Source organism: Meriones unguiculatus, chromosome 5 (genome assembly GCF_030254825.1).
Source record: "Meriones unguiculatus strain TT.TT164.6M chromosome 5, Bangor_MerUng_6.1, whole genome shotgun sequence".
NCBI lineage: Eukaryota > Metazoa > Chordata > Mammalia > Rodentia > Muridae > Meriones > Meriones unguiculatus.
The window spans coordinates 120889071-120909332 of NC_083353.1; the positions used below are offsets into that span (position 1 = coordinate 120889071).

The 20262-nt window shown below is 44.2% G+C and overlaps 1 protein-coding gene across 1 annotated transcript; it reads right to left on the reverse strand.

The window, feature by feature from the left end:
• Positions 1 to 1340: 1340 nt before the first annotated feature.
• On the reverse strand, positions 1341 to 13881 carry Gprc5d (G protein-coupled receptor class C group 5 member D). Its single transcript, XM_021634107.2, has 4 exons — positions 13739 to 13881; positions 11869 to 12805; positions 3116 to 3183; positions 1341 to 1615 (listed from the first exon to the last, which is right to left on the reverse strand). Exons 2-4 carry the CDS (start codon positions 12758 to 12760, stop codon positions 1544 to 1546), a joined length of 1032 nt encoding a protein of 343 aa, XP_021489782.1. The 5' UTR covers positions 12761 to 12805; positions 13739 to 13881; the 3' UTR covers positions 1341 to 1543.
• Positions 13882 to 20262: the final 6381 nt, after the last annotated feature.

Sequence of the window (20262 nt, forward strand, 5' to 3'; positions counted from 1 at the left end):
ATGCAGGCAGAACACTGAATAAATAATAAATAAATTTAAAAAAACAAACAAAAAAACCAAAGAAAGAAAGAAAAGAAAAACCAAACCCACAAATAAACAGGCCTGGGAAGATGACTCAGTGGGCGAACTGTTGGGGTATAAACATGAGAAAGTGAGTTTAAATGCCCAGAATCCACGTAAAAGCCGGACATGGTCGCCGTGTCAGTAACCATCGTGTGCTTCTCCTGGGAGGTAGGAAGCACACAGAGAAGAGCTGAAAAAGCTTGTGGGCCAGGTAGCTTGGTCTATACAGCGGCAAACAGCAAATGAGACTTCGCCTCGAATAAAATAGAAGCAATGACTGACACTCATTTGCCCTCTGACCTCTACATGCACACCCCTCCCAGCCCCGACACTATATACACAAGCAAACAAGCAGGAAACAAAAGGAATCCCGTTATAAATAAATACAACATGGTGGTGGGGGTGGTGCTGGAGAGACTCAGTAATTAAGAGCAATTGCTGCTCTTGCAGGGGGCCAGGGTTCAAGTTCTTATTACATCAGATAGTTCCTGTATGTCCAGGTCCAGAGGATCTGACATCATCTTCTGGCCTCCACAGACACTGTACAAACATGCTTTACATACAGCCAAATAAAATACTCCAAAAGTACCCACACATATAACATGGGTAGATATTGAGGTTCCTAGTCTAAGGGAAATTAGGCAACCACAGAAAGACAAACACTGTAGATACAAAGTATGATTCTGTTATAGGAAGCATCTAGAATTGTCAAATTCACAGAAAGGAGAACGGCGGTGGCCAGTAGTGGGGGTGGGGAGAGACTCTATGACTTAGTGAGTGGAAAATTTCAGTTTCTCTGAATGAGAAAGTTCTAGGAGCCTTTTGAATACAACTTGAATGTAGCCAACAGTACTGAGCTGAACTGAGCTGTTTTTTGTTTTTGCTCCCCCCCCCCACTTTGGAAACAAGATGTTACTCATCCCAGATTGACTGCAGATCTGCACTGCAGCCAAGGACAAACTTCTTACCACCCAGGCTACAGATCACTGGCACTGTGATTCCAGGCATGTGCCACTGTGAAGGGCTTGGACTGAACCCTTAAACGGGCTTAAGATGGTAGCATTGATTAGGCATGGTTTTTAGTATAACTGAAAAACCAGCAGAGGTGTAATCCAGTTCCAAGTAGCTGTAAATCTCTGTGCTTTGTCACACCAGAACGACCCCCATTTCTTCACAATGTGGTGTTTATTTCAGTCCCATTTGTAAGAGACACCAATTCTTCCAGGCATTGCTAAGATTGAAAAACTGTGGTTAAATAAATGCAAAAGACACAGTAATTAGGGTGGCAGCAAGACTGTAATTATGCAGGACATGATAGCCTTCAGAGGATGGGTCCAGAAGGGTGGAAAGGCCAAGAGGACAGAGAGGGAGGGACAGGACAGACACTTCAGTGACAGTGTGTCCAGGGCTCTCCTAGGCCTGCCAGGGCTGTGTTGAGCAGAATAGTCTTCCAGTTGTCCCTGTTTTATTTCAGGTAGTTTTATAATTCTGCATCTTGCTGTGGGCTTAGTGTAGCTCGTGGGATGAGATACTCCTTGCTGGGATCAACAGTCTGGAAAGGAAGGAAGGAATGTTGTTAGCAACTTCCTGAGCCAAATATTATCATTTCACTATCATTTAATTCTTTGCTAGTTAAACAAACAAACAAAAAAAACCCTACCAAATTGTCCTAGTTTTATTCCTGTCACTGTGATTAAAAAAAAAAAGAAATCCTCACAAAAAGTAACTCAGGTGTCAAACTGTTTATTTTAGCTTGCTCCAGGTTGTAGTCAAGGTGGCAGGAATTTGAAACAATTTGGTCATATCACATCTGAGATTAAAGGCAGACAGAAATGAATCCATGCTCAGAGAATGAATGGGCTCAGCACTCTTTCTCCTCTTACATGATCCAGGATCATGCAGGAGCCTAGGGAGTGGTGCCACCCACAGTGGGCTGGATCTTCCCACACTACATAAAGTAATTAAGACAATCCTCTGCAGATACGGTCATAAGCCAAGTTAACGTAGACTCCTTCCTTGAGGATCTTTTCCCAGGTGATTCTAGGCTGTGTAAAGTTGACAATGGAAACTAACCATCATACAAACCTATTTATATCAGGTGTCAGTGTTGGTCATTAATAAGACTTTTTTTGGGGGTCAGGGGCATAGGCAAGGCCATTGAAAAGCTGATTCCTGGAATTTGAAATACACCCAAGAAACTCTTTGCAGGAATGGATAAACACATTTTTTTTTCCTCTTGTTAAAAAGCTCCTCATCCCCACTCCCACCCTCCTCTGCCAGGGCTAACTAGAGCAAATGACATGTGACTATATCCTATTCTAAGTCTCATTCAGGGGGACACAAATTCTCAGTTACAGATGGCTGAGCTTAGCCGGTTGCCTTATAAAGTTCAGTGAACAAGCGATCGAAGACTGGCTTGGATTGCAGTTGCTTGCGGTCCCCACAGAGAAAGAGGTTCTCCCCAGGGTGGTATTTTTGGGCTCTCCAGAGCTGACTGTCTTTAAGCCATCCCAGCTCAATGTGTCCAGCGGGTTGTGTGACGTCCAGCCTACTCAGCAGAGCACCCTCTGTTTTTGCCTGAAAGGATTAAAATTGGTTCATCCATCTGGGTTTCCAGATGGTGATGACGCCCAGCCCTGTTCTCAGGATGGCCAGGGCTGTCGGGGCTAGACAGTGATTCACAGGGAAAGCTGAGGGTACAGGGGATGGATTTAGATGGCCGACACTAAAAACAGAGCCAACAGTCATGAGTTGTTTAGAGTCTTCCATTGACACTGGAAGACTTAACCAACCCTCCTCAATGTCATACAGACCTCATGCCTGACTTGGTCCTTCCTGGGAAAAATACAGTGAGGTGCTGGTGGGGAAGGGGACTCACTGGGTTTAAACTGAGGCTAAAAGGGGCCTCACCTGTGCCATCCTGGTGTGGCTTGAGGCTGGCCTGCCCTGCCTGTCCTCCCTTGGGTCTGTAAAATCATTGGGCGCAGAGCCTGAAGACCCTAAGGAGAGATGTGTGCATGTCCTCCTAGGTGAACGAGTGGAGCACATTTACCTGCAGCTGAATGGGGGTACCATGTGCAGTTAGAGCTACGTCCTCCTGAGCTCCATCACTGTCTCGGGCTGAAAGCCAAAGGAGGGAAGGGCTGTATTAGTGTTGGAGGGCCACCGGTCTATGAGGCGGCTCAGTGGTTTGCAAAGAGGCTCTTCGTTCCTTAAAAGGACTACTTGGTTGTGGCAGCTATTAAAAAAAAAAATCCAGTGGGTTTGTTCATTCATTCATCCACTCATTCCCTCATCTGGTATTTTGAGCAAGATGTCATGTAGCCTGGGCTGTGTTCACTGTGTAGCTGAGGCTAACTTTGAACTTCTGACACTCCTCCTTCCAGCCATCAGATACTAGATAACAGATGTGCACTGCCACATCCACACTTGAAAACCTTGATTTAAGAAGAGTCTTTTTAACATGTATGAAGAAGGCTGTGTATGGATGGGACACGTGTGTCCAGGAGAAGCAACTGCAAAGGCAGGAGAGCCATTATGGCTATCACAAAAAGGGCCCAGGCCTGGGCTGGAATGCCCCTGCCTTGGCATTAACAGTGACCCCTGGGGTCATGCACTTTCAACAGTCACTGCAGGCTGACTTCTGCACGAGCTTGGATTCATTTTTGTTGTTGTTGTTTGAGAAGGGGCCTACAATGTAGCCTAGGTTGGTTTAGAATTTCCCGTGTAATCTAGACTGGCTTCAGACTTTTGGTGATCCTTCTGCCTCAGCTTCTTGAGTTGTTTGGTTTATAGGAGTGTGTTTGAATGCCCAGATCAATTAGATCCAAATTTTAAAACTGGACATAACAAAAAATCGTTTCCAGAGTTTGCCTAACATTGCAAGTCGCTGAGTTTGATTCCCAGCACCACAAAGGTGCACATCTAAGGGACACACATGTACATACACACAGAGATACAGGCAGGCACACACATGCACACACATGCACACACACACATGCACACACATGCACACACACACACACACGCACACACACACATGCACACACATGCACACACACACATGCACACACATGCACACACACACATGCACACATACACATGCACACACACACACACACACACACACACACACACACACACACACACACAGATCCTTAGGGGAATCCTATATTGTCATAGAATAACCACATCCACAGTCATTCAGCATAGTCTCTCGACCAGACAGCAATCCCTATCATGGGGGTTGGAGCAACCCCTGTGAAGGCAGGGATTGCTCTCTCTCCAGTCAAACACCTGCCCCACGCGTGGCTGTGTTTGGTGGCCGCAGACATAGCTGTGCCATCAGTGGTCACACTTTCGAGGCTGCGGTGCTGGATGGTGGGACCCTAGAGCAGGTTGGCTTGAGCCCCGCATCTGTGTTGCCGACTTCCCTTTTCTCTGTTTTACACTTGTCCTCTCGCCCTGTCAAGTTCTTTAACCTTTGGTTCATGACGCTTCCTGGTGGAAATAAAGGGGAAATCCCAATGATCAGAGCAGCAAGTCTGCTCCGTAGGTTCTTGAAGTACAAACAACTGATGTCTGTGCAGAGCCGGTGGGTTGGGAAATACAGGAAGGAGTGTGTGAGCTATGCTGTGTACGTTACTATGGTGGTATTGTCATGCCTGACCCTGACAGCTTCCTCCTACAGACGTTTTCTTGAGGGGTTGAATTTTGTGATGTAGAAAATGCATGTCTTCTCTTCAATATAGGGCAAACTGAGTCCTTGGTTTTACTTTTGTAGCTTATCGGGACTCCTTTATACTCAGTCCCTTGGCAAGTAATTTCATCTTTACCATCAAACTGGGTCAAAAATTAGAATAGAAATTATTCATTTCTAGTTGTTGTTCACAATTTTATCAAACTACTATTTCGCTAAATAAAACCCTCAACTACCTTATGGTAGGATGTAGAGGAATTTTAATTCAGAACATGGCTGTTCTGGCATGAGATCACATTCAAAGACCTAGTGCTGTGTGATCCAGATGGAATACAAACTCACCCTTAACAGAGGAGACAGAGGCAAGTAGATCTCTGAGTTCAAGGCCAGCCTGGTATAGAGCAAGTTTCAGGTTAAGAAAAGCTTAGGTCCAGGCATGGTGATACACGCCTTTATTCCCAAGCAATGAAGGTAAAGTTGGTTTATAGAAGGAAGCACCCATGTTTGAAAGTGATGTCTAATTGAGTGGCAGAAACAGTGACGAATCAGAGGAAGATTTGACAAAATAGGATACGCCCAACTCTGATGAGAAGAGTGAGGAAGAGAAGCTAGTTAAGAGGCAATGAGAGAGAGAAAAAGAGAGTGGATGTGGTTTCACTGGGACAATAATAGACAGGTTGCAGAGAGGAAATTCAGGAGAAGACAAGAGAATGAGGAGCCAGAAGATTAGAAAAGGTTGCTGGAGTTAGTTTGAGGCCAAGCAGAGCAACTCAAAGGCCAAGAGAAAAGCCAGGTTGAATAATTTAGCTGGAAGAGGAGTTGGAGCTAGAACCAGCCATCCCAGAACTCAGTAAGAACTAGAAAGGGTGAGCTTACTTATTAAGCAATAAGTCTCAGGCTGAAAACTTTCTAGGCCTGGGTTAGATTGTACTGAAGCTAGAAGCTTCTAGGACTAGGCCTAGGTTAGCAGAATGAGGCAGTAAGCCCCCGAGACAATTGAACAGGAGAATAAAAGTTCCTTTTACAGTAGGAAATTGAATTGAGTGGGACTTGGCATCTATGTATGGAAGAAGCAGGGGCTGACATCACAATCTTCAATTAAATATGAAGAGTCTGAGGCTCCTAGAGGTTGGGGCCCTTGTTGGTTAGAAAGCCAGGGTTTTGCCAATCCAGGGGTGTGAGTCTCCATCTGCATAGTGACAGGCTCTGCTTTTCCTGTTACCTAGTTATACTTATGCCCTGATCTTTGTGGATCTCATTCTAAATCCACGTGGATTTCTCTTATCTAATTTCAGACCAAACAAATCCTGTCTATGGTTCATTATTCCCCCCCCCCCCCTATTTTAAGCTAGTTTCTCTCTTGATCCTTCTCTCATCTCTTCCTGGTCTGCAACTCTTTTTTTAAAGAATATTTTTATTCTTGATTTATTATGCACTTGTGTGTACATGCATATGGGTCCAGGGGGCTGATGAGGCCAGAAGAGGCAGCGAGCCTTTGGGTCTGGAGTTACAGTTGTAACTGCAGCCACCGGATGTGGGTACCGGGAACTCAGCCTTAGTCCAATGTTTGCTCTTCAGAGCTGATCCATTGCTCCGGCTCCCAGCTCTCAACTATTGAGACTCTAGTGGTCTTTGTTGTTGTTTTATTGTTTTGTTTTGTTCTGTTTTTAAGTAGTGCTGGATTGAACATAGGTTTCCCCTTGCATGCTGGCAAGCGCCTTACCACTGAGCTATATCCTCAGTTCTTTTGCCATTTTGTTATGTTTTTTCACTTATTATTTTTGTATGTATGTGTGTCAGTGGGTGGGTGCATGTCAGTGGGTGCAGCACAAGGGTGGATGTCAGAGGCCATGGGGTTGCTCTCCTCCTTTCACCAAATAGGTTCTAGGGAATGAACCCAGGTGCTCATACCCACTGAGCCATCTCACCAGTCCCTAACACATTTTTTTTTAAGTTGTACACTAAGGAGGACTACATGATGTTTCCATATATGTATGCATCACACAATGTTCAAATCTAGGGGAACATATTTCCTTAACCAATTCTTGACGATGAGAAAAATTTCAAATTCTTTTTATCCAAGTTAAAACAAAATAGATAACACCCAGGATACCTTACTGCCTAGCAGAATTTCTTTCTCCTACCCAACTCTAAGCTAGGACTCATCCACCGACCTTCCCCCATATGTCCCCAACCACTAGTTCCTAAGTTTCTGGGAAGCACCTTTCTACTCCCAACTGCTGCAAAGTCATTTAAGATTCCGGGAATGTCTTAGGGTGGCAAGACAATAAAAATGAGCTTCCTGTAAAAGAGCAAGCAACAGCTGTCACCTGGTCCATTCCACTGGGTTTCCTGTGAGAAAGTAGATACACTTTGAAGAAAAACGTGGAGACTGGTGAGATGGCTCAGTGGGTAAAGGCACTTGCCATAAAAGCCTGCCAACCTGTGTTTGTTCCTGAATCCCTCGATGGAAGGAGAGAAACTGAGTCCTGAAAGTTGTACTGTCCCCTGCCCCAATAAATTTTAAAACAAAATAAAGAACGAATTACTGAAAAGACTATACCCAACTAAAGTTGGTACTTTGAGGGAAACCAGAAGGGTCTAATGTTTGTAGGACTGGCTTTCTCGTGGCTTGCTCATTTTATGTTCATCAAGCTGTTTCCTCTGTCCACTCATCGCTTATCTTGGTACTAATCCTTTTGAAAGTACTCACAGCAGGCTTATGTACCCACTCAACCACCATCCAGAAAACTGCCCGTCATCGCGGGATTCCTTTGCAGACAGGTCGGTCTTGCTGTTAGCAAGCCTGAGATGAACAATATCCTCCTTCATCTACACTGGAGAAAGCAGGCAATAACTAGAAGAGAACTGACTTGTCCCCAGAAGTTACAGTCCCCCTGTAACTGATATCCTACTGTGTTTATGACCTGCAAGCCCTCAGTGAGAACTGGTTTAGTTAGTGGCTGTTGATTTGGTAGGATTAGCTATAATTTAAAAGCACAATTATTCTCAAATTCACTGACTTCAAATAGAAGACAACATAGCCCACCTACCAATCAGATTAAAGACCCATATGTTAAAATACTGTCAAACCAGACACACACAAATGAGATAATTAAGCACAAACAATTTATAAATGGCTTCTCCAGTCATATCTTACACCTTAAGGACTGCGTTTATCCACACTATTCCTTTGCACTGTTCTCGGGATCTTTATGATGACCTTCCCCGTGCCTAACAATATGTTGAGCTTGGGAAATTTTAATCAAATGCTGTGAGAATAGACACGTTTGCGGCTCAGTGGAGCTGAGTGTCCGGTGTATGGATGTACTCTGAGCACTGTGGAGACAGAAGTAGGAGGGTCAGGAGTTCAAGGCTAAACTGAGCTACAAGAAACCCTGCCTCAACCAAACCAAACCAAACCAAACAATCAAAAAAAAAAAAAAAAAGGAGTCTTATGAAGAGCACCCAGTTTCAGCATTCCATCCATGCAGCTGTGTGGATGTGTGCTCATGTGTGTATGGGCGCACATGTGTTGATGTATGTGTGTGGAGGCCTGAGGTCAACCTTGAGTGCTGTTTCTTAGACACCACTCACTACAGCAATCTCTACGTGTGTGTGTGTGTGTGTGTGTGGTGTGCGAGCACACACACAGGGGTTAGAGGTTGACAATGAGTATCCTCTGAGTGACCCCCACCTTACACCTCAAGGCGGGGGTGCTGCCTGACCCCAGACTTCCTGATTTGGCTAGTGTATGTCGCCAGCTTGCTCCGGGCATCTCCTGAATGTTTCTGCCTGGTGAAGGCTGGCAGAAAAGGCTGCCATGTCTGCCTGGAGTTCCTATGGATGCTGGGGATGAGAACTGTGGTCCTTGTACTTCTGGGACATGTGCTTTCTTCTCTGAGCCCCAGGAATTTGCTTGTCTCCACCTCCTCAGCACTGGAATAACAAAAATGTGCGGCCACACCTTTCCTTCCTTCCTTCCTTCCTTCCTTCCTTCCTTCCTTCCTTCCTTCCTTCCTTTCCTTTTTTTTTTTTTTTTTGTAACATGGGTTCTGAGCATCAAATTAGGTCATCTTGCCTGCACAGCGAGCATTTCACTGACTGGGCTATTTATCCAGCCCAGCCCAGTATACCGCTCTTTAGGAACACATTTACAACATAAATAAACCTGCACGTTTGTGCTATGTCCTGTGGCACAACCAGATTGCGTTCACATCCGGATGTTGTCATGTTCTAGAATTAGGCCCGTAAGCTACTTCAGATCGATTTTAAAGCCTGATCTTTCCAAAGCCTTCCAGGAATTGATGGAATCTCTAATCCCTCTTGCTGATCGGTTTAAGCCAATCCTTTACCATCTCTTGTTTTCCCATTTAATATCAATCCTTTATGCCTTGGTTCAAGTTCATTTTACCCCATTTTTAGTTGGTGATGGAAAACAGCAGGACAACTGCCTCCCATAGAGATGTCTTTATGCTCCTGAAATTCTCTGCTAATCACCCCTTGGCTTCCTTTTCTCTCAGCTGCATAATTCTGGTTTTATAAGCCCAGCGGTAAATCAAATTACAATGCCGCTGGAGCCGAGGTTGCAAACAGCGTGAGTCAGAAGAGTCACAGGGCCACTGTGTGCCTCATGGACCTGAACAAAATGCTGTGTTTCAGGAGAGCATCGACACGGACAGAGCTTGGCTCTGCCTGTCTCAATGAGAAAGGCGCATAAAAGTTAAAACTACCAACTTAGTTTTACTGTCCTAACCTTTCCGCACAGGGCTGACGCTAAAGACTCTTTAATCATCCCTGTGGTTTTCCACGGAGCCTCCCCAGTGGCTCACACTCCTCATTAGTGGATCCCAGACCTGTGTTGATGCTGACTGATGCCAAGAACAAAGGCATGGCGCTCCTCTCTGTTTAGTTAGATTGTGATTATTACTTCAATAAACAAGATTGTAGGCCAAAGACACTGCTTTCCAGCTGCTTTCACAGCACCCGTGTTAACGCTTGTGATCTTCCAAGGTGCAGGCGCTAACCTATCTCATTTCTCTTTAACTACTTTTTCTAGCAAGTTATAACCCTAAACTTTCCATTGCATTTCAATTACACTCTTCATGTTTTGATAATTGGATCCTTTCAAGGTGACCTATGTTCTGATTTAGTCTCCAGCATGAACTTTTAGGTGACTCTGCCCAATCTTGGAGGGAAACTTGCATTAAAAAAAAAAAAAAGAAAAGAAAAACTATACTATTGATTTCTTCCCCACAAAATATCAAATGACTCTGGGAATCACTATCATCTGCAGACTATTTCCTGCTTAAAGTGCAGTTCTTTCTTTCTTTCTTTCTTTCTTTCTTTCTTTCTTTCTTTCTTTCTTTCTTTCTTTCTTTCTTTCTTTCTTTCTGTCTTTCTTTCCTTCTTGTTTTGTTTTTTTGAGACAGGGTTTGTCTGTGTAGCCAGCCCTGGCTGCCCTGGAATCCTATACTAGAGTGGCCTTGAACTCACAGATCTGCTTTCCTCCTGCCTCCCGAGTGCTGGGACTAAAGGTCTGCACAGCATCTCCTGGTTTAAGAAGCACATTTTTCTAATCTTAATTGGATAGTAGGATAGTTTTGATCCATCAGCAAGTTCTGAGACGCCCCCTATAATACCTGTAATATCCCCCTGTAATAATGGTTTTAGACCATCTTACAATGTACTTCATGTAGCCTGGAATTCGTCTCATAGCACAGGCTGGCCTCAGCTTTGCTGGGGTATGAGTTTGTTGTGCCATGCCTGACAACACTTTAAATGTTATTGTTTGTCTGAGACAAAGCTGTACCCTTCCTACAACACAACATTTTAAACACATGCCTAACGTTTGGGGGCACATGGAAAAAGGGTCTTTCCAAGCATGTTTTTGGCTATTATGGTACCATGTGAACTTTGTCTCTGGGATTTTGTTTTCTGGGTTTACACATCAAAAGAAGAAAACAGTGTAATTAATAATAATAAAAAACAAACAACAACAGCAACAACAAAACACCTAAAAAAAAAAAAAAAAGAAGAAAACAGCAACTTTTATCTCATCTTCAGGTAGGAACTATGAAAGGAATTTTAAAGAATGACAAACTCTGCAGTTTCCCCCATAAGCCTCAGGGATCTGACGTGAAGCATCCAAAGCAATGCCTAATTTTGTAGGAAGGGGATATAGCATCAACTTCCGACTCTCCATCAACAGAACTGAAAAGAACTAATAGATGCATTTATTTGGACAGGATTTAATGTGAATGTGTAATTAACTCCAGATAACAGCTCAGAAAGTGTACACACTTAAAAAGAAAGCTTATAATGAAATGTTTTTGAGCCTGGTGAACATTATGTGTCCCGTATAATATAGAAACTAGCATCTTTGTTATGCAATAGAAAGAAAATGAGAGAAATCAGTTGTCTATTAAGACACCAAAATTGGTGTAAAACTGTGCTGCTGGGCTATGAATGATGTCAGATGTTTCCTAAGAGGAATTAATGAGTTTTTTGGTACATTTCCAGATAGCTGAAATTAGCCACTATTTCCCCCAGGTTGATGGGACCAGGCATCTTTGGTATCATGGATAGTGTCAGTCCCTAACAAAACAGAGACAAGTAGCTTGATTTTTAAATATATACATAAGCATGTATATATAAAATTATCTAGAAACTATCAAGAAAATGTCGTATAAGCAGTTATTTCCTGTCTATTAGTCTTTATACATCTGAGATATCACATAGAATTCAGATTAAATGGTCTTTCCTGTTGCTTTTTGTAACAGAACTTTGAAAGATTTTTTTTTTCTTTAAACAGTGAACAGCTTGCAAAATAGAAACCCAGAAGTTGTTAAACTCTGTGACTCTCATGAGTGACGAGTCCCACAAATGGGTTTTACATTTTATCTGGAAGGCATTCAATTCCTTTTGTCTTGTTCTTGCCGCATAAAGCCTATGTCTCTAAGATCTGATTTCCATTTGGTTCTAGAAGGCTTTGTCTCTATGACTGACACGAGTCACCAAAAAAATCTGGCCTCTGCCTTTGAGATCCCTCTGGGTTCTCCCTGCCTATCTAGTCCCCTCCCTGCCCCAGGCCCTCTGGGATGTACCTCTGGAGGGTTCCTGGTTCTCCATCCTGAAGGTGCGTTGGTAGACGGGGACCTGGCAGTTGCCTTGTGGTGGGCACTCCTGCCTGCACGATCTGTAGAGGATGCTCATCTCGGGGATGACGTAGAGTAGCAGGAAGACCCACGCGTTGGTGACCAGGCCAATGCAGATGACCGCGTCATCCCACTGGGGCTGTCGCTGGAGCTGAGGGTTGCCTCTCAGGAGCATGGAGATCCACACCACCCAGATGATGATGGAGACGAGCACAGTGGCAAATATGAGCCTTCCGTGCTGCTTCCAGTTTTCACACGGGCCACAGAAGGTGGCCTTGGAGACGAAGAAAGTGAGGGCCATCAGGAAGAGGACATAGATCAGGAGACAGACAAAGTCCACATTGAGCTGGTACGGGGTCATGTGCTCGAACATCAAGCCTCTGGTCATGATGAGGGTCACGTACTCTATCGCGATGATGGTCTGCAACAGGCTGACACCGATAGCAATGAACAGAATTGTTGTCCAGCAGAAGGAGACTCTACCCCGGACCAATTTCACCAGGTTGGAAGCATGAGCCAGGAGGCAGGAGAAGCAGATAGCAAAGAGAACCCCAAAGAGGAAGTAGCGAACAGGGGCAGTTTGTTGGTTGAGCTGGAGGATGAAGGCGAAAGTGAGTCCGAAGAGCCCCAGCACGCCCAGCAGGAAAAGGAACTGGGTGGGAAGCACGTTCCACTGGCTGCAGTCCTGCACCTTCCGCATGAGGAAGAGAAATGCCAGGAGCAGCAATATCGTAACCACTATGCCGATCACCGCCAAGGACTCCAGAACGATGCTCCATGGCCCCTCATTGTCACAGAAAAGGTAATATTCTTCCGTGGACTTCACGCAGTCCTCATACATGGTGATTTATAGGTAGACCTCACACGAGAACGGACGACTGGTCTCCTGTGAAAAAAAAGATGAAGGTAACTCATGATTTTATATCTACCCACAGGAATGCCTGTTGGGAGTCCTGTCTGTTGTTCCAAATGAAGACACCATAGCATACGCAGGGAACAGCTTTACCAAATAGTCACTCAGATACTGGAGAGTTACGTCTTATTTGCCTCTCACCACTTATCTGAACTCCAAGCTTCCTGGGTGGGGTAAAGATCTGATAGCCACAGACAGAGTCTACAAAGGTAGGAATGCCATCTTCTCTATCACCCCCAAGTTAGTAACTGTTGTGTGTACAGGATAGCAAGGAAAGAAGTGAGAAGGCCAACCTAAATCCTTCAAAACCAACTCAGCTCCATACTCTGCAGGGCAAAACCAGAACGGTCTGCACTTGGGGGAACTCCAGATAATCCATCCTCTATTTTCATATCAGAATTCCAAGAGGCCATTGGAGGCAGCAGAATCTTCTTGTCTGAGCAGTGGGGTTCTAGCTGTATCAGGCTCCAGGATGTCAATGCATCCTCGACGGGATTATCCCAAACACTGACACCCTGCTTAGGGCAGACATGCAAGCTATGGTCCCCAGTAACTTTAATGACTGTCTCTTCTTTCATTTTATTTCAAGTCAACCCAATGCAATGGGCTATTGTTAAACACCTGTTACTTGATCACCAAAAAAGGTGAACAAAATGTCACCTTCCTTCAAGTAATTTTATGGATATTTAGGACTAAAATCCTTGACTTAGCTGAGGTGGCCTAGAAAAACAACCCCATGTTGATCCAGCAAAATAACATAACAGCAAAGTGAACAAACACAAAAAAATACCCCATTGCACTTTGAACACTTCTAGCTCTATTCCCCTTTAGCTCTTCCAAATTCAGCTGGCAGGAGCGATGATCCCACTTCACAGCTGACACCAAGGCCCCTAGACCCCGGCTTACCTCCTCCGTGTCTCCTCGGGTGCCGCTGAGGCTGAGGTGATGGCGAAGCTGTGACTGCAAATGAGTAAGGAGGACACAACCTCAGGTGCTTTAATCTCTCCTCAAATGGGCGGAAGACCTGCAGGACCTCACTCAGGTTCCAGAAGTGGCTATAAAAAGAACCGGAAGTTCACCAAGACACACCTAGTCCAGTTTTACGGCAACTTTTCTGCACAGATTTCTTTGGTGGGGACAATTATTTTTCATTTACTGCTGGCCAGAGGTGCTATGGCCCCAGAGAGGTGTGTCTTCAGGGAAATCTGCCTCCTTACAGTATATCCCAATGCGTTTAGGAAGCGATGGGAAAATACTTAAGCCCTATTTCAGGGATTTCCTCCAATCTCTTGACCTTTTTTTTTTTTTTTTTGTGGAATACAATCAAAGTAATTTTTAAAATTTTAAATTGTTATTATTTGTTTATTTATTTATTTATTTAAATTTTTAAAATTATTATCATTTGTTACTATTTATTCAGTTTGTGTCCTGGCTGTGTCCCCTTCCCTCATCTCCTCCCAATCCCACCCTCCCTCGTTCTTCTCTCCTATGCCCCTCCCCTAGTCCTCTGATAGGGGAGGACCTCCTCCCCTTCTATTTGACGGTAGCCTATCAAGTCTCATCAGGACTGGTTGCATTGTCTTCCTCTGTGGCCTGGCAAGGCTGCACCCCCCAGGGGGAGGTAATCAGAAAGCCTGTCACTGAGTTCATGCCAGAGAAAGCCCCTGCTCCCCTTATTAGAGAACCTACTTCGAGAATGAGTCTATGGGCTACATCTGAGCTGGGGTTTTAGGTTCTCTCCAGGAATTGTCCTTGGTTGGGGTATCAGTCTCTGCAAGTCCCCCAGGGCTCAGTTGTCCTTCAACGGAGGAATGGAAACAGAAATTGTGGTACATTTACCAATGTTCCTATTAAAAACAAGGAAATCACGAAATTTGCAGGGAAATGGTGGGAACTCGGAAAGATCATCCTGAGTGAGGTTATCCAGAAGCAGGAAGACACACATGGTATATACTCACTCATAAGTGGATATTAGACGTATAATATAGGATAAACATACTAAAATCTATACTCCTAAAGAAGCTAAACAACAAGGAAGACCCTCGAGAAGATACTCAATCCTCATTCAGAAGGACAAATGCGACAGACAAAGCCTATGCAATGACCCTCCAGTTTCCTTTGTGACTCTTTCCATTTATGATTTGAAAAGCCCCATGTCAGTGCACTTTGTTTGCCTTTAAGATGCCCTATGACCTGGCTCTACCATCCAACCATATTCTACCCAGGTCTTTAGATTGCAGTGGTTTAGCCACATTGTTTTTTCCAAGGCCCACCCGCTCAACCTCTCTTACATGCCGTCTGTGTTTTGAATTACATTTTACTTTTATTTCCACGTGCCTTGCTTCTCACCTAAGCCTTTCCTCCATGTCTAAAGTCTGGTTCATCATATTTCCTAGACTCTTCTTGCCTTCCTCACTCATTTGTCCCTCACTAATGACCTTCTACCAAGTCTACAATACCTAAGGATACATTCTGGAGCCAGGCGTGGTGTTGCAGGCCTATAATCCCAGCACTCAGGGAGGCAGAGGCAGGGGGATCTCTGTGAGTTTGAGGCCAGCTTGGTCTACAAAGTGAGTCTAGGATAGCCAAGGCTACACAGAAAAAACCCTTTCTTGAAAAACAAAAACAAACAAACAAAGGAATACATTCTGTTCAAAATGAAAGGAATCCTAACTTTTTGGAGCCTAATTTATGAGTTAATATGTAAAGTGGTAAATAATGAATAGAAACAAATAAATAAAAATGAAGAAATATGTCACCGTGAGCCAGGTGTGGTGGCACACTCCTTTAACCTCAGCACTTGGGAGTCAGAGGCTGGTGGATCTCTTGAGTTTGAGGCCAGTCTGGTGTACAGAGTGAGTTTCAGGACAGCCAGGGAGAAACCCTGTTTCAAAAATCAAAAAACAAACAAACTGAAAAGAAAAATGTCAACTTATCTGGATGAACCTCGCCTCCCTGATTTAAAGTGCTTGGACATCAGGATCTTTGTCTTCTACTCCACAGCACCTGGCCCCTTGTGGAGCACCTGCTGGGTGCGTGGTTTGATGACGAGGGAACCTAATACCTCTGAGAAGATACTTTTCGCAGGGTGGCTTTCGGCATGAGCTTTTCAATGGAGACCGCCTACCAAGGTACCAGACTGTCAGCAAACCCTTGACAGGCTCATGCAGAAATGTTTCTGTCTCATGCATCTCTTTAACTTTAAGGAGGTCATTTTCCTCCATTGAGAGAAGAACCTTCCAAGAAGGTCCATTTGCTTTTACCATCACTGTTAGTTCTTTGAAAGGCTGAAACTTCCAGGAAGAGCAAGGGGACGCTGCAAAGGACCTGATGGACACCCAGGAGCTCCGTGAGTGGTGAAACAGGTGCCAGCAGGCACAGGAGATATTTCCATTGAATCTCTTCAGGTGAAATACTTTGGTGAGGTCCACTTCCCTACCTTCCTGTGCGTTAGTCATGACCCTCTCTCTTTGTTGTATGGAGAGGCCTCTTGACCTTGGGGCGGCTTGAGGCAGGTGAACTAATGTGTTAATGACCACAAAGCCCTTTGAGCACCTTAGATAAAAGGACCCAGCTTAAGTATTAATTATCTCTATTTGAAAATCTAGGGTGATAGAATGAGCCCATCTGTTGTTGGCCCGGGAGGATATGAGAGCCCATTTTTGCCAACTGACATCCAAATTACTCACACCTCGTTTCTTTCGGCTTCTATGCGTTAACAGCATCAGGACAAAACAGCTGAGATATGTATGGCTTTGATGAATCAAAATACATCGATTACAGCCAGTCCATTAAAAATGGAGATAAAACAGGAAGCCAACACTGTCTGCCAGGAATAGATCTGGGAGGGAGTGTGAGTACTCATCCTGTCTAAGTCTTCCGACAAGAGCAAGGAAGCCAACACTGTCACATGAAGAACTGAATAATAAGGAAACAGAGACCTGGACAGATGAAGACAAGGTCCTGAGGCATGGGATGCCAGAGAAGACAGCCAGGGGGTGAAGCAAAACTCCTGAGGAGTGTCTGCAGAGACTGGTTGACAGACTGAGAACCTCAGCACTGTGGAGAGACTGGAATGTTGCAGGTCCACAGGCCAATTTCTACCCTCTGGGGCAGCCATTTCTTGCCCACCTCTGTGTCAGAACTAACATCTTGTAATGAATAGTTAAAAAAATATTCTGGAGTCTATAAATTTAGTAGGCCACTAGCTTCTACCAACCCAAGAGCTCAGATAGTATCTTGAGCCTATAGACCAACTTCTCCTTTTTTCTGGACATACCAGTGTATTTTAAACTTGCCTTGATTTATGACTTTTTCTGCCCTATAAAACTATAAAAACCTCATGAAATTGCTTCAACATTGGAACATGGAATTTGGGGTAACCTAAACTGATATTCCTAGGCCATGTCCACTCAAAATGGCTCCTGAATAAATTACTTCTTACTGCCTTTAAGATGAGAGCTGTGGGTTTTGCATGGAAAAGTTGTCCAACTCCCAGTCCTGTTCTTGCTGTGGTCCGAGGTTGGATTTTCTGACATGTTCCACCTCTTAGGGACATGTCCTTAGAAAGACTCAAGCCTTCCCACCCCTCAGACAAGGTGCCTCTGTGTAGCTCTGCCTATCCTGAAACTCGCTCTATAGACCAGGCTGGCCTCCAACTCAGAGATCCACCTGCCTCTGCCTCCCAAGCGCTGGGATCACAGGCATGCGACGCCACGCCTAATAAGACTCAAGTCTTTAGATAGAACTTGTGGATCATGACTAGAAGAAAGACAAAGGAAGCAGCGTGAGTGAACCACGTGTTCCTCGTTCCACTGTTACTATGACCAGCCACGTGAGCAGGCTGTGACAGGGACAGACTGGCCAAGAGAGTGCTGTTTGTTCTGTGGTTTGTTGACATCCACAAGATGCAAATGGTGCATCGTGAAAGAAAAGCCTCCACTCACAAGAGCCCTGTGCTTGGCATTTGATACTCTGCGGTCACCATCTTGAAATTCTTAATGCCTTTGCCTTTGGATTTGTGTTTGGTCAATGAAATTGGGTGGGGCCATGGAGCCTGTGTGTGTGTGTGTTTCTTTATGTCGTCACTCAAGCATGGTCCAGCTTCCGACAGTTGCCTCCGCAGAGAGGTGGCTGAGTAGCTAGTCAACTCACTGCTCGAGCCCTGAGTCAGCCGGCCTCCCCGGTTCTACAGCTGAGCCCCAGCTGGGTCACCTGTCTGCACAGGTAGGTGGGGATGGTGGTCGTGATGCTCTTGGAAAAAGGTATTACCTACTTCTATGCAGACCTCACATTTTCATCTTTCACTGGGTCTCAAGTTATGTAGTTGTCCCTAGGCATCTCTTTCTGATGTTTTCCAAATAATATTGGATTACTCTATATCAAATCATGTCAGTGTATACATGCTGTACAGTTTAATTGTATGTACCAAATAGTGGTGACCAGTCTGGACTATTAAACTGTTAAAATAAACTGAGTCTCACTTGTTTGTGAACGCCAGAGTATTTTAAAAATTATTTATTTCTATTTTATTTTGATACCAGGGTGTCGCTTTGTAGTTCAGGCTGGCCTTTCACTCTGGATCCTCCTGCCTCAGCCTCCAAAGTACTGGGATAGGCCACAAGATCTGTCTGTCATGTTCTCTTTTGAAAAGCTGGGAGCTGGAGAGATGGCTTAGCCCTTAAGGCCACTGTCTGCTCTTCCAGAGGACACAGGTTCAATTCCCAGCACCTATGAGGCAGCTCACAGCCATGTTCATCTCCAGTTCCAGGGATCTCGTGCCTGCTTCTGGCCTCTAGGCACTGCACACATGTGGTACACAGACATCCATTCAGGCAAACACTCATACACTTAAAATAAAAAATAAATAAAATTACCGGACGGTGGTGGCCCATGCCTTTAATTCCAGCATTTGGGAGGTGGATCTCTGAATTCAAAGGTCAGCCTGGTCTACAGAGTGAGTTCCAGGACAACCAGGGCTACACAGAGAAACTCGGTCTCAAAAAACCAACCAACCAACCAACCAACCAACCAACCAACCAACCAAAATCTCAGAAACGTTTGAAAAGAAGACCTGAGTTCAGTTCCCAGCATCCATGTCAGATGGCTCACAACTTCCTGTAATTCTAGCCTTTTCTGGCCTTGGAGGCATGAGCATATATATATATATATATATATATATATATATATATATATATATATATATAATATACTTTTATAGATACATATTTAAAAATATTAGAAGAGGAAAAGAAATATTCTAAATGTTTTCTCTCTAGTTGGTGACTAGTAAACATACCCATCTTTATAATGAGCTGCCTTTTTTTTTTTTTTAAGAATTACTTTATTATTTATTTATTTGTGTGTGTGTGTGTGTGTGTGTGTACGTGTGCTTTTGGAAGCCGGGAGAAGGCAGTGGGTTCCCTGGAGCTGGAGTTGGAGGTGGTTGTGAGCTGCCTGGCATGGGTGCCGGAAACCAAACTCCAGTCCCCTGCAAGAGCAGCTGTCACTTCTAAAAGCTGAGCCATCTCTGCAGCGTCCCCTTCTCCACGGCGGTTGCTTTACTATCAGAAGAAAGCAGGTAATGTGAAAAATAGGCTCGAGTCCAGCTGCTACATGCAGAAGGGATAATCTGAAACTATTGAATAAAATGTTGACTCATAAAAACGTAATTTTACTTAAGTTAAACTCTAAAAGGAAAAAATGTAGACATAGGACTTTACAGCAGAGGTTATTTAAATATAGTCTTGTGCACTGTGCCAGGCTTAACAAAAGTGACAGACAGCAATATTTATAATACAGCTCACATAAAGGAAAGCTTAAAGCCCTCAAAATATAAAAACACGCTTTGGCAGGGGCGTGACATCCTGCCAGTGAATATCCCATTAGTTTCCATAGGAAACATACCCAGATTTATTACTAATTCCTACGCTGTCGACTTCTATGAATGCAAACGCCTTATCACCATCCGCCTGGCTGTACACTGGGGTTACACAGCTGCCGGTCCTTTTTTTCTTTTCTTTCTTTCTCCTTCTCATCTGTATGAAATGGTGTTTAGGGCTTTTGATGATAAAATGATAACTCGGGCAGTGCACAGCAATCAGCCATCAAGTCCGTATTGTCTTCAGTCAGAAGGCGGCCATGTGCTCTGTGCACTTACGGCCAAAGCGTGGCGCGTGAGGTCAAATGTCAGCAAGTGAGGACGGACATGGGCAGTTTTGCCCAGACTTTTAGCTCGGTCAGACACAAACGACAAGAACAATCTTCATAAGTTTTTGCTTTGTTAAGTGTGTTTTGTTCACTAGTCAATGGGCTATAATCTCCTACTTAAAAAAAGTTCATTACAGACTCTACATTTAAAGCAGAGAGAGAAAAAAAAAAACTACAAAGGGACTTCAAAAATGAACAAGAAATGAGATTAGAATGGAATG

Coding starts and splice junctions, on each gene's coding strand:
- Gprc5d (XM_021634107.2), bottom strand. CDS start 12,760: ATGTATGAGGACTGCGTGAAGTCCACGGAAGAATATTACCTTTTCTGT. Junction 3,184..11,868: donor GAACCAGGAACCCTCCAGAG/GTACATCCCAGA, acceptor TTTGGCTTTCAG/CCCGAGACAGTGATGGAGCT. Junction 1,616..3,115: donor GTACCCCCATTCAGCTGCAG/GTAAATGTGCTC, acceptor CTTCCTTTCCAG/ACTGTTGATCCCAGCAAGGA.